The 17504-nt window shown below is 34.3% G+C and overlaps 1 protein-coding gene across 4 annotated transcripts in view; it reads right to left on the reverse strand.

Moving 5' to 3' along the window:
• The window catches only part of LOC119644242 (teneurin-a), a 444303-nt gene that overhangs the window by 101501 nt on the left and 325298 nt on the right, over window positions 1–17504 (reverse strand). For all 4 annotated transcript variants that reach the window (XM_038043783.1, XM_038043776.1, XM_038043796.1 and 1 more), the window contains one exon: window positions 3613–3798. In XM_038043783.1, the coding sequence (XP_037899711.1) occupies window positions 3613–3798 (186 nt within the window). The remainder of the gene's footprint in view (window positions 1–3612; window positions 3799–17504) is intronic.

Raw genomic sequence — 17504 nt, forward strand, 5'->3', positions numbered from 1 at the left:
ATGTTGTACGGTGGTCGTCTGCCTTGACCAATTTGTCCCATTTTCCGCACCAGCCTGCGCACAAGCAATTCCAGCATTTGCATGGACGTTAAAGCTGATAGCTACATTTTTGCGAACAGGAGGCGTTACACACACGGACAGATAGATAGACAGACAGACAGACAGACAGACAGATAGACATGCTTAAATTGGTGTAGAATTGCATGCAGATGTAAGAATATAGACACTTTCGTCTGGGTGTTGCAAACCTTTTGACGAAATGAATATACTCGTCATCCTTCGATGACGGATATGAAACGCAAGTTTTAGTCCCTGCGGGAATGATCGCCTGATCACCTGATCGCCTGATCGCCTGATCGCCTGAACGGCTGATCGAATGAAAAAGATTTGCGATAATTAACTTGAGATATGTATATGCGCAAGATTCGTCCTTAGGCGAATATATTACTCTTTTGTTGTTTATGCGAATTTCCTTATAATATGACATAAGAGAAAGCAATAAAAGTTCTTGTTACGACTATGTTGCCATGACAAACGATAGCAGTAAAGCAATTTTCAATGTATTTAAAAAACTTTGTTTCTCCCATTTCGTCTTCAATATAACTTAGCTTTACTATAATAATAAAAATAATAATAATAATGGTTTCTGTTATTTATTTTACTTATTTTTCATTCCCTTTCATTTTTTGTTGCAATATGACAAACAACAATTTAAAAGTTTTCAATTTTTATAAAATATTGCCAATATTAATGTACAATTGACTAGTTGTTGTTGTTATTGTTTTTGTTGCTGTTGTTCTCTTCGGTGCTGTCTTTTTATACAAATCTCATAGAAAGATTGCAAAAGAAATACAGAGCCAAGTACACAACATTGCAGAGTCGATATTAAAAAGTGTGAAAAACTTCTTACACCAAAAAAATAATAATAATAATAATCGAAAAAAATAAAAAATAAAAAAAATAAAATAAAGACAGAACTTTCAATATATGCCAGCATATGTTAGTACTCGTACACAAAATTCTCAAAGAGGAAGAAAAAAGACGAAAAAAGTTCGAAAAATCTACAAAAAAAAAAAAAAAAAATAGCAAAAAAAAATTTTTAAATTCGTCTAGAATTCATGATAAGCAAATTGAAGTTAAAAATTCTCGCTGAGCTTATACGACACATGTCACAACATGCTATTACAAGCAGTGTCTACTATATGCGCATAATACGTACATGAGTATAAATATATATATATATATATATACATGCATGTACAATGCATAGTCGAGATCAGGAAGTTGGAGAAGTTGAAAACAAATGCACATCATACGTGCATAAGTGTTTGTAGTAATGCGGGTTTATTTAACTGAAATATATCCATGTAACTAATTCTACTACGGCGAAATTCATTTTATTTAAAAAAAACGTATTATTTTTGTTTTTTTTTTTTTTTTTTTCTTGTGCTTTTGCTTTTTAATGTGCTTTAAGTAGGGTAAAAAAAAAAAAAAAAAAAGAGCAAAGAAAAAAAAAGAAAGAAAAATTACAATGTCGCTATCATGGCGATGTTTTATCATATTGCTAGCTCTGTAGTCCTTGCCCGGGTGCATGTTAAACATTGATGTCACTTGTTAGTACTGTATCCCTGTCTCTGTCTTGTCATCCAATTACCTCTTAGCTGGCTTTCGTTTGTACAGTTAAAGCAATGATAATGATAATGACAGCGAACTAGACTCGTATGCATACATCATATGTTTAGGAGACAACCAACTACTGCTTATTTATTTGTGCACGTGATTATCATTTATTCAGCGAAGACTTCTAGTTGCGCATCCATCATTTCGTATTTTATTTACATGAAACTTTGAATTTTAACAACTTGTATCAATGTCTGCATTTGTTACGACGATTTGTTATTATTGTCATTCTTATTCTTATTCTTATTGTTATTGTTATTGTTATTTACAAATTCTGACAACGTTTCTCGCTATAACACAGGCAAGGATTAATAAGAATTTAAAGCGACATGTCAAGCATTAGCTTATGCAAAAAAAAAAAAAAAAAAAAAAAAAAAAAAAAAAATAGAAAGAACAACCGAAGGGAATATCGTCCGGCGGTAAATCCATTCAAGTAATTACTATCAAAGTTTTCAGTTAAGCTAGGCGTCGAATTCGAATGTGAGCTAAATAGTAATTTCTTCCCAAGAACTGCTGTGCGTTAATGTGAGTTAAAATCGCTGCGTTCAATACTCAAGAATAATATCTAAAAACGTTTACAAGGACCGAATTCTTCATTCAGCTCATAAAGTGCATTTTTTGATTACAATTACGATATTTAAAACACTTCGAACATTATTATTTTACATCAGTTTTCTCGAAGCTTGCATTTATCACTGAAATACGTTCAAATATTAGCCGTAGGGTCTAGAGAAGCGTGAAATTCTTTTTGATTCGTTGAGTTCAGTCAATTTTATGTTATGTCGTTACGCTCCGCTCCATTTGTGGTACAAGGACATATTAAGTGTGGGCGGATGTATGCAACGCCTAGAAGGACTTGAGGTAGGTCCACCTTTTATTGTATCAATCGATTCAGAGGCGTTTTGCGCAATCATTTTCTGAATCGGTTTAAACATCGGTCTATCTGTCTGCCCGTATTGTTTTCCTGCGTTCAACCTGCAAGCCGCAATTTTGATGAACGCTATTTAAAATGGTTCAGATCGGGCCACTTTTTGGAATCCTCCCCATACAACGACTTATTTTAAACGGCCCATATATATATATATATATATATATTGTGATAACAGTATTGTGATGTAGCGCCGTGGTCCACTATAGTGCAAGATTTGTCCTGTGATGGCAGTGATGGCAGTTATTAATATCATTCAGTGTTGGCCAAAAATTGTAATAATCTGTCAGTTAAACTTGAGGAAAGGAATTCAAGATTTTAACAGAAAACATATCTAATAAAAATACTGGTGCTACGTCAGCCGATGATGAGCGAAAAACGCTCTTGGCTTCGGTGAATTTTTTTGATAAAAGTCTATGAAAATCAATCATGCACTTTTTCGTCCAGTAATCCGAGATGTCTTGCAGTGAGGCCGCATAGCTTTAGTCAGAAAAACGACATACGTACATTCGATCTAATAAATTTCATTTAAATTATAAGAAAACAGTGTTTACCCTTCAGGGAAAGACGCCATGTAATCTAAAAAATGAACGAATGATCACAGTTTGACAGGCCAAAGAGAATCGCAGACGCGGGAAAAAGTCCGAATATTACCTATGCATCGATCTAGCAGTTTACTGGTTAACACTGGAGCACACCGCACACCGGATTCTATTTGTTTTGATTTTACTTTCATTGATTGCATTGATTTTTTTTGCAGAAAAACTTATGTCGCAAAAATTTAAATTTGTTTTTATTTCTTAGATAATGAAAGAAGCAAATGAATTTTATTGCAAGCAACCCATGCATGTAAAAATATTTTCTCAAATATCTGTTTTTGCATATTCGTTCTATGAATAAAAAAACCCAAAAAAAAAAAAAACAAAAAGGAAACTAAGAATTTTTGCCATTTTACGTTGATAGCAAATAAGAAAAGGAATTCTGCATATTTTCGTAACACTTACGCAATGTGCAATGTCTGCCATTCCATCCTTGGGAGCAAACACAAGTACCGTTCTTACACTGGCCGTGTTCGGAGCATCTGGCATCGCAGGGCAGTTGATCGCATAGATTTCCAGTCCAGCCAGGCATACAATGGCATTTGCCCGACTCGCAGACACCATTCGATCCACAATCCAAACTGCATACAGCTGCAATAATAAAAGCGAGAACAAAAAAAATATAAATCAAGAGGCAATTGAATGGACACTAAGTAAAGTATGTTTTGAATGCTAAGCGTTAAATAATGAGATCTATTTCGTTGTGATATTAAAGAAATCCTTTAGCGTTTAACATTAAACTTTGTATTAAATTGAATTGAAATCAAATTGTGTTCAAGCGAAACCGTCAATACTTTATTAGATAGATTTAAAACGGACAAGAAGACGGAAAAATAAACGGGGGTTGAGAAGAAGAGGAGAGGAAAAAACCCAGACGTTTCAACACATATATAACAGTCGTGTATATAGTTTATAAAGTTGACATTTCCCGACTGCAATTCCATGCAGAAACATATACCTATGTACATGTACATTTGTATGGTATTAACCGTACCGTGTACTAGTGCTAGTATAGATTTTAACATTAGCAACCGCAAAACGGAAGTTTATGAGTTAAGCGCACGGCTAAAAACCCATAAAGGAAACTCATACAAAAACCATAAATAGAAACGAAAATTGTGTACAAAAACTTAGCCCTAACCATTTTTTGTGTGGGCTGGGGTGGGTGAGTTGGCAAGCAATCGGGCTGCTAACATTACTATGCTTTAATACACTCGTACGGAATAAGTAGCAATGCGAGTGGTGGGAGTGCGTTTGTTATAGTTTACTGATATAAATGATAAATGATGCATTTTTGAAAGATACCCGAGCAAAACAAACGGTAGCAAAAGAAAAAATAAATAAAAAATCAAAAAAAAAAAATCAAAAAAAATAAAACGACTATCTACTAAAAATTGCACAAGAACAGCAACAGCAACAGCAAAATTGCGACTTTGTGTCTTTTCGAGTTGAGTTGTATATAAACAGCTCGTTCAGTCCCTTAGCTACCAACGCCAATGACAATATTGCAACGGGCTGGAGGGTTTTGGGCTTTGCCTGTACTTTCGCGTTATCTACGTCAGCTCAGGCATGCAACACAACAACATCGTCTCTCTGTGTATGCCTGCGAAAATGTATGTTTTGTGACTGTGGCTTTTGTGTTCAATACTTTATGAGCAAGCTTTTATTATCATTATCAACATTCTCATAATCATCATCATCATCATCATCATCATCATTGTCGTCATCCAACATAGTTGTAGATATATGAGCGAGCAAATCCGTACACCCATACATATTAGATAATGTACGAAATCGATTTGGTATCATGCAGACTTTATGTACATAACGAAAACGCTATTTAAAACGCTGGCGAAAACAACGATTGCCACTAAATGATGACGATGTTAGGGCAAGTAATGCCTTTTTAATAAATGCTACTCTAAACAGTAACAACAATAACAGCCACATCGTTCGCTCTCTTGATAAATTACTATTTTCAAGTGAGCGCCATTTCTATAACTAAGCCAGAAACCTGGAGACAGCAACACCAGCAGCACCAGCCGACAGAAAAGTGAAATGCTTTTTAAATATTTAATGATTTGAAAAAAAAAAACCCAAAGGAAAGAAAACGCTCAAAACGTCACATTTGCCTTTGAACTTGTTAACCGCTTGTAATAGAAGAAAATTTATAATTTCATACATCATATGTCAACGCACACACATAGGCGGATGCGCAAATTATTTTCCGTCTATGCATCTAAATAACTATGTATGTGTGCATACACACACACACACACACACACACACACACACACACATACGTAGATAGACTTCATTAATTTTATAATAAAACTCAATGTTCGTTTTAGCGAAAGCAGAAACTTGCAAACCTTCCTCTACATAGGTATAGAAATTGCGTAGAAAAAACAGAAATGCAACACATATGGGCGCACATCCATAGAGTGTCTGTTGAAATTTAATTTAAAATGCTTGAGCTATTTTTCAAGTTATAACAATTTCAATATCACTGCCGGTTCAAGTTTAAATCGCGTATCATAGTCATAAGACGAATCTTAAATATCATCTATCAACAGGACTCCAATATACATTCCTTTCAGATTTCATTGATTTCGTCTGCGCACCATTTACTATTAGAATTCGAAAATCTTTTCAAATCTCTCAAAAGAGTTAATGAGTAAATGAACCGATTTTTAGCTACAATGACAGCTCTAGCTACCTAATACTGTTGCCCGACATATAAGACATGAATAAGAGGAAGAAAATTCTGAAAAGCGGAACTTTGTGGCTTTCTTTCGCATGAAAAACATGCATTGCTCATATAATGAGAATGAAAAGAACTCATTAAATGGCAAACTGCGGTATGATGCGGTTGTATCCTTAATTCGATGCATTGAATACTCAAAAATTCAATTGTTTGGATTAACATGCCCACATATTTATAAAAGAAAATGCTTTAACGGCGACTTCTTCTTCTTCTTTTTTTTCAATTATTTTAGGCAAAAATATTTCGATTATGAGCGCAGTTGATCGATCCCGTAAATCGGTTGTTTAAAAACAAAATTAAGAAATAATTGCTCTGAAATGATTCCAGCGTAAAATCCTCCTAGAAAGCCATCTCGAAACGACGACAATATTACACGCAAGCAAATCATGGAATCTCTGAAATTATTCGTATCAGCGAGTTAAGGTCACCTTTGGATTTAAAGTGAATGATTTAAATGGAATTTTCTAGAATGTGTTTGCGTACTGTTGCCAAGTAAAGCTTTGCTAAACAATTTTCGACTAGGCTTTCGACGATAAGTCGGGAATCTTTTGTTTACGTATATCGTAAGCATAACAGCCCTTGTGTAATGAAAGTCTACAATCGGGCCTATCAACGCCAGCATTGTGGCCACTGATACCCGACTTGGTGTATGCCTCTTTCCCATTGCACCTTATTTTCAGAGGCACGCACGACGAGAGTGATAACGGAGGTAAGGGAGACAAGGTCAAATAGTACAAATCATACGAGAAAGTTAATATACCCCATTTTGTGCGGATTGATATAAGAAGATAGCCGAAGAAATGTTGAATGAAAAGGAAAATAAAAAAAAAACTGAAAACTGAAATCACGAAGACCCATTTTGTATTATAATAAATACCTTTTTTTCAGCCTTTCATTCACCATTTTCGTCCCCTCGCAATTTTTCACTTTCCTATGAGCAACCGTTGTTCAGTCATTTAGTTTCAGTCTTTTTCTTTTTCTTCTTTTTTTTTGTTTTTTTTTTTTTTTTTCTCTCTATCCCCTTCTCTACCGTACATCCTGTCTAGTGGCTGTGAAGTTGAATTTCTCATGCACCCCCTGAGATTTCTTTTATGCCTTTTAAAATATATTTTCCTCTTTGCTTTTCTTTTTTTTTAACTTTTTTTTTTTTTTTTTGTATTTATTTAGTATACACATTGAAAGAGAAAAAGTTAAATGTTACTAAAGTGTCGACAGCCACGCCGAGTAATCGTCGTCATCATTATGCCGGAGCTCTACATATATATATATATATATATATATATATGCTCACCTTCTTCTACCGCTTTCTCATATAACCGGTCGTTAATGATTTTTCTTCTTTTTTTTTTTTTTTCAATTTGCTCGAAGAAAAGCCAGCTTACGTTTAAAGGAAATTACTTCATACATATAATATATATTTACAATGTATGTACAGGTACATATAGAAGTATTTTCTCCTTTTTTTCGCTCCATTTTACTATTGTGTGGCGACATTTACCCTTAGATTGCTTTACCATTCATACAACTTATGCTTTGAGCCAGTATTTTATTATTATTATTATTATTATTATCGCAGTAGAGTAGAAAGAATTATGTACTATTAAAAGGTATTCATGGTGAACTTATTCTTCTCTTTCTCTAAATTCGCATTCATTCATACACATTCATTCTCTAATGATTCTTTTCATAGTGTAACCTGGCAGTTGTGCACATTGTGGATAAACTAAGTGGTTTCTGTTATTTGTGGAATTGATAATTATGCACGGTAAGCGGCATTAGCAACAGCGTCATCAGTCAGGAGGCTAGTTTTCATCTTTAAATAATATTTTCCCGAATACGCGTATGATGAATGATGAAAAAAAAAAAATTAAAAAATAAAAAGAAATTATTAAATAATAAAATAGAGAAAAAATTATTGAGGTGCATGTAAGCCCAAGAGCGAAACGCTATACAGTTAGGCGAAATATTTCGTATTTCTTTAAAAAAGAAATTACGGAGGAAATCGAGTACAGCTATTGCGTTCCCTTTTCACGATCACTTATTTCGAACTAAAGCGACCTCTAAGCACTGAACACGCAAACGTAAATTTTCATTTACTACTTTACTTCCAAGATTATAGCGCGACACCTTTTCCAATTGATTTTGAGATGTCATCTTACTCAAAATCGTTGTCTTGCTAGGCCTGAAGAAAGAATGGATATATGCAGTGGATGAAAAAGACTCTCTTTTACACGACCATACTCAGCTATGAGCTACTTTCTCGGCCTAAGTGCTAATATGGACAGTCCGAAATCGTACGTGAAATTGCATCTTGTCTGCGAATATCGACTAATACTGTCCACGTCTGTCCACTCTTTGCAATGCGGACTTCCTCTCCTCTTTCTCCGCTTTCCTCTTGCTGTTCGAGCAAACAATTAGTCATCTATTGAAAGCAGTGCTAACTGGAAAAAATAATGTCTGCTGATAGCGGTTTCGAAGGCGGGACATTCCAACTGCGAGGTGCAAACGTAAGAAATGTCGCTTTCATAAATATTTTTTTGGAAAGGTCGTCTTTACGAACCTGCCATTCGTACCGTTCTATATCCTGCTTTGAGTTTACAATGTACTGCCTAAGCGAAAAAGTAAAATTTCGCGCGAACGAAAATTTCATTCTCGCCAGTCAAATGCATTTTGTATAACAAAATTAGTCGCTTATTAGCTACGAATCACTTTTAGTTTAAGAAGGTTGTCGGATACAACAACATTGTGAGTAAAAAGATTTTCAAAATCGAAAATTGTGATCCTTCGAACCTAACATTAATCTGTTACCGACAATTTGTTAACGTATATTAGAAAAACGAAAAAGGGAAAAATTTAATCTTACAAGGCACACATCCGTCTGTACGGTTAGAAAACATTCTACAATGGACAACATATTCCCCAAGTTGGAATTATTATAATCAATAGAGAGGAATTAGTTTCTTATCTCTTTACTTTATATTTCGAACTATTTATGATAAGCGTTTATGTAAATATATGTATGTTTGTTTTCGCGTAGTTTAGTTGCTTCTCGTTATTTGTGCACCCATCACCGAAGGATGAGAGGTATAGCCACTTCATCAAAACATTTGCAACGCCCTCAAGGATGCTTTGAAAATCCCACAATGTGTATGCATTCTTGATTGGCATTGAGAGCGAAATCGATTTGAGTAAGTAAGTCCTTCTCTCCCCGTATCTCTCAGCCGTAATGGTGGTTCTAAGCGTTCTGCAGCCCGCAAAAATGAAGACATCGACTTCAAATTTGGCAGAGACATTGGAAGTTCTTGCGCGCTGATTCACCTTAATAATAGGTCGAATCGATCGAAGCACGCACCTATTGTATTACATAAACGGACAACATCTCTGCTTTTCAAAACGAATAAACAATTGGTTTTTTGCTCATTACACATAAACTATGGCAAATAAATGCACAGATATGTGAACGTATCTTCAATCGACGCCGCTGCGGTGCCTAGACAAAAATGGCAAGAATTGACAACGGCTATCCAATATCATAATATATCGAAATTTAGTCTCGTTCAATACCTCCATAGCCAACCGAGACCTACATGTATCCTCTGCCAGATTCAAATTCGCAATTCATCTAAGCATGTCCGTCTATGAGTCTGCCCATGTGTTCGTGCGCGCAACTTTGTCGTGTCTGTGGCACACATTTTCCGGCCGGTTTGCAGAGAACGAAGTGCCGCCTAAAAATTTGCAAAAGAATGCGAAAATGCGTAAGCGAGTCGAAGAACACGGCTGCGAAGCCCAGATGTACTTGTTTTCCGTGTCTTTTGCTCGTTAATAAACTCAACCGCACTCGCCCGATATTGCGGAGTAAGTATATGAATTTATATTTTTAATTTTTAGCAATCTTTTATAGGATAACGGTAATGGGTGGTAAAAAGAAGTCGATCGTAACCGAACATAATTTTCTGATATGTTTTTTTTTTTTTTTCTTTGGTGAAGCGATAAAGAAAACCGCATAATTTTTAACTTTATTGTGTTATAATATAAAAAAGAAAATTTACCGTAATTTAACGATCATTTGCTGTTTGAGCACAGCAACAGGAAGATGCATATACACACACACACACGCACACACACACAGGCACAGACACATTAATAATTATATTCGCATGTTATATTACTCAGAAATTTATTCATTCATTCATTTATGCACTCATTTGTAAATGAATTCTTTTCAGCTTTGCGTTGCATATAACCCTATATTAATATGTTACCGCTTTTTGTGTGAAACATATGAACATATTTACATACGGTCTCGCATTTAAGATGTTGCAATACATTAAACTTTAACGCCACGTAGTAAGTGTAAGCGTAAAACTGTGTCTCTCTCTGTGTGTGTGTGTGTGTGTGTGTGTGTGTGTGTATATATGTGTATATGCATGATGATATCAAGCGAACACATAAAAGAATGAGCTACACTTGAATGATTTATATTCTTTTTCTTATTCCTTTCTGCTGTTTTTTTTTTTTTTTTTTTTTTTTTTCTTTCTGCTCTACAGAATCCTTAAGGATGCACAAACACATGCCGTAAAGTGAATACACAGCAAAAGTACAAATAAAAAGAGAAGGAAAATTCACACATATTCAAACAGCAAAAAATTGAAAGACGGGGCGAAGGTTTCCCTTTTTCTTCTTCTTCTTCTTCTCTTTTTTTTTTTTTTTCTTTTTTTGCTTCTTTGGCTTTTTATTCGAGTGTAAATAAGAAAGTAATTTGTATGTGCGCGAGTGTGTAGTTTTATTAATTCTTTCTCAACAAACAAGACAAGACAGCCGGTAAATAGAGTTTTTTTGCGCATAAGTGTATGTGAGTGTTTGTACATGAATCTCTGTCTGACATTCTTTTATCATTTTCTGAAGAGTTGCATGGCTGCTATAAAATGAAAAAAAGTGTTGAGTTACATCCATATGATGGTATGTGCATATGCGTTCTGTATGTGTACATATATATATATGTGTATGTATGTATGCACGTATATATGTATGTATGTATGTATGTATGCGTATGTGTGTGTTTGTTTTTATGTACGTAGGTGTGTGTATCACTATGATTACGTTTTTTTTTTTTTCGTTTTTTCTTTTTTTCTAAAACGAAGTTTATTTTATCCTATACTTTTTTAAAATTTCAAGTCTTGTAACGTCATCATTACCGTATTCGTCGTCACCATTACCCTTAGCGAACATTAACGTTCTGTTTTTTAAACATTTCCAGTAAGAGAGAGAGAGAGAGAGAGAGAGAGAGAGAGATAGAAATAGAGGGAGACTTTCTGCAAGTTATACATAATCAGGTGAAAGCTTATGACATATAAACTTACTCTTAGCAATATTAATGTATATGTAAACATCACAATATACTTCTCCCTTGCATGCATATACGGGTGTTTGTTTGAGTGTGTGTTTGTCAGTGCGACTGTATGTGTGCATATGCGTCTGATAACACAAGTGTTTTGTCTGGCTTAAGGTTTGTTATATAAACTTTTTACTCTCATACCCTATTTCCCGGACACAATCGTCTTATGTACAGATAACTAAATGCCAGACTAAAATGCCATTTAGGTGCTAACCCAACCAGCAGACCTTTCACCTAATAAAAAAAAAAAATCCTTAGTACGTACATTTTTATTAGATTGTTTGTGTCTTATGTATATTATGTATGTATATATATATATATATATATATATATATGTATATGTGCTCTTAGCAAGCACACGTGGCATAAAACTCAATCATTGATTCAAAGTAAACTCACATTTAAATAAGCTATACAAAGTCATAATAAATACATCGACAGATTATACAAACAAATACACATACATACGTACATGCATACATATATACATTTATGCACGTTGAACTAGTTGACTGGTATTTTTTTATTGTTGTTGCTGTGTTCAACTAGTCAGGTTGGCTGGCGTCTCCTTATATCCTTAAACAACAACAACAGCCGCTACAACTACATTACTACTTAGTGTACGCAATTCAAATGAATAGAATGGAATATTAAAAAAAAAAAAGCAAAACAAAAAAAAAAAAAAACCAAACCGGAGAACAACACATACACATAACACATACATAGTAAATTTGAAAACTTTGCATGTACGAGTAGCAGACAGACAGCGATTTGCATGCAAAGGGTTAATGTACTCACAATGTATATTACGGCACCCACTAGCACATGCTTTACATTTTCATATTGTTTGCGTTTTATATGCATGTGTTATATATATGTATAAGTGTTATGTATATATATATATATATATATCTGCATATTTGTAGAGTTTATTATAAAGTTATAGAAAAAAGTTTTTATATGTATTAATATAGAGATTTCTTCATTGTACAAAAGGCAAAAAGTTTAATCAGGCTAATAAAACATACACCCACACATATATATATATATATATATATATATATATATTATATATATATATAAATATTAAGTTTTGTAAAGGTAAAAATTCTCATTTGTAATTCGTGAAATTCACGCTCATATGCCTAATATTTAACACCTGTGTATTAAGATATGTGTGTGTACACGTGTGCAATGCACATTAAGGCGAAGTACAATAAGGAATTCGCTCAAACGCTTCAAGCTTAGTAAGGACCAATTTAAGGCCGTATTCCCAATTAATATGCAATGGATTTCTTTAGCTAGCGCAACAAATCAATGAAATAAAAAAAACTTAACATATCGCGCGACACATTTTCAAAATACATTTTCATATCTACAGTTTCAGTACGTCTTGCTTGAACGAGGGTGCAAAACATTCATTTACACGTCTTGATATTAGGCAATATTTGCTTTAACTTGAGTCTACAGAAAAGGGATTCGTTGGAACACCTAGTTTTTATATCCTACACTACATGTGGTATTGAGGTATATTATATTTAGTTTGTGCGAATGTATGTAACACCCATAAGGACTTGAAATAGAGCCCCATCTTTTATTATGCCAATCAGAATCACTTTCTCTATTGATTTAAGCTTGTCTGTCCATCTGTCCATTTTGATTTTTTTTGTTCAACTCACAGACCGGCAATTTATGAGATATTTTGATGAAAATTAATGCACCGACATATTTTTTGACCCAAGGGCATCATTTTCGGGAAAGTCGTTCTATAAATAACTGGAGCGCAGTTTAAGGTATCTATTTATTAATTTTTTACACCCACCGCTGGAATCCTCATTTTGTTTTTTTTTTGTTTCTTTATAATGCATGCAACACTCAAAGGGAAGCTTCAGATATCCTAAGAAGTGCATGTATTCTTGATCAGCATGAAATTCTAATTTAACTCAGCCATGCCTGCCCGTCTTTGTGGTGTTTGTTGTTTGCTCATTATTGCTCGCAATACTGAAGATATCGACTTCAAATTTGGTAGAAACATTGGAAGTTTTTGCACCCGGTTAAGTTTTTTTTAATAATATCATCGATATGGGTATCAAATAAAAGAACTCGGACAGTAGAATCCGAAAAACATATTGGTCTGTATGCGAGATTCGGCCCCCGCCGCATGTAACTTCCTTGCTGGTTTTTGTATAGTACCTATTAAGTTATAAGCATATTACCTAGTCACACAGCTACATCTCATGTGCAAAAGGAAATTACAACAAAAATGAATATACAAGTCGGCTAGATGTCGGCAGATGTAATCATCTTGCTCCATAAATACTGCAATCATCAGTTTTTACAAGAAACAAAACATAACTTTTGAGTCTAGCAGTGCGATCGATTTTCTTCCAAACGTTTTCACTCAAGAAAGTCTCGAAACACTGTAGAGTAGAGGGTAATGTAAGGGTAATTCCAGTATCTGGCAACACGAATCACAAAAGACCGTACCGGTGATGAGTGAGAGAAACGTGGTATTAACAGGAAAGAATTTCTCTTCGACCTAAAAGACAGCTGTCGTTCTCTTAAGAGCCTTGGGAATGGAGAATGAATGCTTTTGCAGACGTAGAAAAGAAACTTGAATTTTCGATAACCGAGAAAGCAGAATTTTAAGAAAGCGTGAACAAAGGATTAGATGGCGTTTCTAAGTTTGGCATCGAAAACTAAACGTGCTATACGGTTAAGATTACTTTCAAGCCTGTCTGAGTTATACTTTGCGCACCCAGAAACGACTTGAATGCAATAGTGAACGTGTGTCATGAGGAACGAGTGCGCAATGTCGTGTTGAACATGTGGAGGCAGACAAAGGTTTAGATCGTACAGTTTTCGCAGTGTAAGACAAATTTTTGGGCAGAGGCATTGTCAATGTTGAGTTTAAAAGTAAGATTGAAATATATATTGGAATAACTGTACTGATATAGGTGACCTTTTTATTACACTAAAGAACTTGAAAAGCTATTTTTCTGTTCCGTCATACAACTCGAGATGATCATCTCTTCCTTTCAACATCCTATCGCAGACAAGTGTTCTACTGCTCACAGCTACGGATGCTTTATATTAAAGCCAACCAATCCATCTACGTCATGGATAAATGAGACATTTGTTAAACTATTCTTAGGAACAGGTTCGAATTTAAATATCTGAACAATGCTGGCAATATGTTTCTACGTTAGTTCAAGCTGTTCGGTTTAATCGCTTATTCGATTGACTCCGTTCATCGATATTCGTCATAACAATATAGAAGCGAACTCAATTCCAGTTTTATGGACTGACTACCGCTAGATCGACGCCCCTAATAAAGAATTTATTAAAAATCGAAATTTCAAGTGCAACTTGTTTTTAGAACGAGTGAGTGAGTGGGAAAAGTTTACATTCAGTGAAAGAAAACCTGAGCTTTAATCACAAGCGTGCTTGTAATCGTAATTTCAAAAAAAATTTTATATCTGACAAAATCAACAAACGTCCATCACGTAAATCAGTTTAAGAACATCTGGGAGACGTTCTTCGCCTCCTCTCAAGCATTAAGCAAACTCTTTTAGACCATAGACGTGTATTTTAAAAGTTTTTCTAATTTGGGTATTTTTGCGTAGAGTTTTTCTTCTTTCGACGGAAAGGTAGGCCCGTTTTATCAGTTCTTACACAACGATTTTTTTAATGAGTTTTTCTATTTCAAGGTCCGTAGAGACCAGAATTTTGAGCACATCATCACTAACCGCCGTTTATATAAGCGAGTAATGGGCTGGCAAGCACTAATAGCATAAACTATTAAACTTCGTCGCGAAAAACATTTTTTTAGTTTTGCGGTTTGTCAACTTAAAGCCCGAATTAAATTTTTTGAACACATTTGTTTTTATGTGCGGAATTTCGCTGTACGTAAGACTTTATTCATATCCTCCATCCATGTTGTCTAGTTATTTTTTAAAAAGTCTTGTCTAATGAGGTAAGCAAACGTTTTAAATATGTTACATAATACTTAGCAAGCAATTGTAAATGAAAATAAAGAAAAAATGAAAGGAAGAAAACCAAGGAAAATACACTGAACACATAATAAAGAATGTAACAAATGTTTCCACTTGTTGTTCTCTCTCCTTATGGCGGACTAAAAAAGACGAAAATTGTTCCCCATTATAACAATTCTTTATATATAATTAAAAGAAAAAAAAAAAAAAAAAAAAAAATTTATGTATATAAAAGAAAGAAAAAAAAAAAGAAAGCAAATTATGCTTACAGTCCACTTTCTATATTGCTGCCATTTTAAATACTTTTGGCTAAGCGTGCATATACACTTACATACCTATATCCATATGCATGTACACTTCTACACATGTATATGATGATGAAGAGGTAGTTTGGCAAATATTTTTCCACTTAACCTGATTTTATAACAATCTAAAACTATGTATGTGAGAAGACATGAATGAAAAGTTTGAAGAAGAGAGAGAGCCGGCAACAAAAAAACGAACAACTTTCATAATAAAAATTGCAAAATTTAATAACAGCTCGACAACAGAAAGAAGAGTTTAGTTTGGTTAAGAAAAAAAAAAATTATATATATATATATAAAAAAAAAGCCAAACGTACCAACTACTATCCAACACAAATAAATTAGAAAATATACACGTAAAGCGTAGAACATAGGAAACCAGCACAGAAGTATTATAATGAAAAAAAATGCGAGACAACTACGCAGAACCTTACAACATGATGCTGAAAGTCAGATTAGATCCTTTTTGTTGGTCGCGTATTGTTGTTGTGTTGTTGTCGGAAAAGCCAAGCCATCACTTAAACTAAATATAACCTAAGGTTGTTACTGGGTTATGCCGCACACATCTATGAAGGCAGTTATACATAATTGTAGGAGTATAGAATAGAAAGGACATAAGTACGACTATACCATATCCATCTAATGACTGGGTAGGGATAACAAAAAAAAAAAAAAAAACAAAAAAACAAAAAAACAAGAAATTGAAAAGAGAAAAAGAAGCCAGAGCCAGAAAACCCCTTCTATGCAATACAAACACAAACTTGCTACACTTTTCGAGGTTATTACTGTTATTGTTGTTGTTGTTGTCGCTCTTGTTGCAGTCGCCGTTTTTTGTTATATGCTATAACGGGAATATATATATATATATATATAGTTTTATGGATGACTATATATATACATACGCATGCATATTCACTTTTATATTATACTGAACGGGCGAAAGAGAGGAAAAAGAGAAGAAAAAAAAAGAAGTAGAAAAAAGAATCGAGTGCCATGTAACAACCATGACCAACACTCATGTCAGTGTGGTCGTCATGGGCCACATGCCAACAGCAAACTACATTTTATTTATACGCGTACGTACCTATGAATCTGTTGGCTTGTTTTTTGTTCTCACATATGAAACATGGCGCATATAAAATGTTGATGGTATCAGCACCACATCTTGTGTGTTACCACTGTTCTACATTGCTCAGTGCGCTGTTGTGCTTTTCCCTTTTACATCGGATCATATAAAGCGTATTAAATTCTTGACGTACAGTTTCGCGGCGTTATAGCAACGTACATTGTTTTTTGCGTAAATTTACATTGCTAACTTTTAGGCGCGACAATTCTTGCATTTCATATTTTTTTTCATTTATTTATTAATATTATGCTTTCCTTTCTTTTTTTCTGTTCAGTAGACAAATGTTTTTTCATAAACGTAAAACCTCTTCATTTGTTCTTGCTATTGATTTTCATTCGTAAGGAGAACAAAATTGCAAAAATCCTTAGTGCACATAATAGCAGTAGGGAGTTTCGTTCTACATATATTACGTTGTTAAATAAATCATATACAGGAGAGTTAGAATTTGGACTGAGTTTTAGCGCACTCATCGCATAAAACAATGGATAAATCAATGGACTTTTTTTTGCAAGCACTTGAAAATTTCTTGCATAAAGTTCACGCCAATATCTTACGGATTTGAGATATTTCTCTTTGACTTATTGCGATCATCTTGACTGCTCTGATTCAGCCCCGTTTTATAGTTGACTTCTGCCGATTAACTGTTGTGATGCACGAGCATTACTTTTAAGCCCCATCTCTAGATAATTTACATTCACGCGACTTTGCC

The sequence above is a fragment of the Glossina fuscipes genome, unplaced genomic scaffold (assembly GCF_014805625.2).
Source record: "Glossina fuscipes isolate IAEA_lab_2018 unplaced genomic scaffold, Yale_Gfus_2 0, whole genome shotgun sequence".
Classification (NCBI taxonomy): domain Eukaryota; kingdom Metazoa; phylum Arthropoda; class Insecta; order Diptera; family Glossinidae; genus Glossina; species Glossina fuscipes.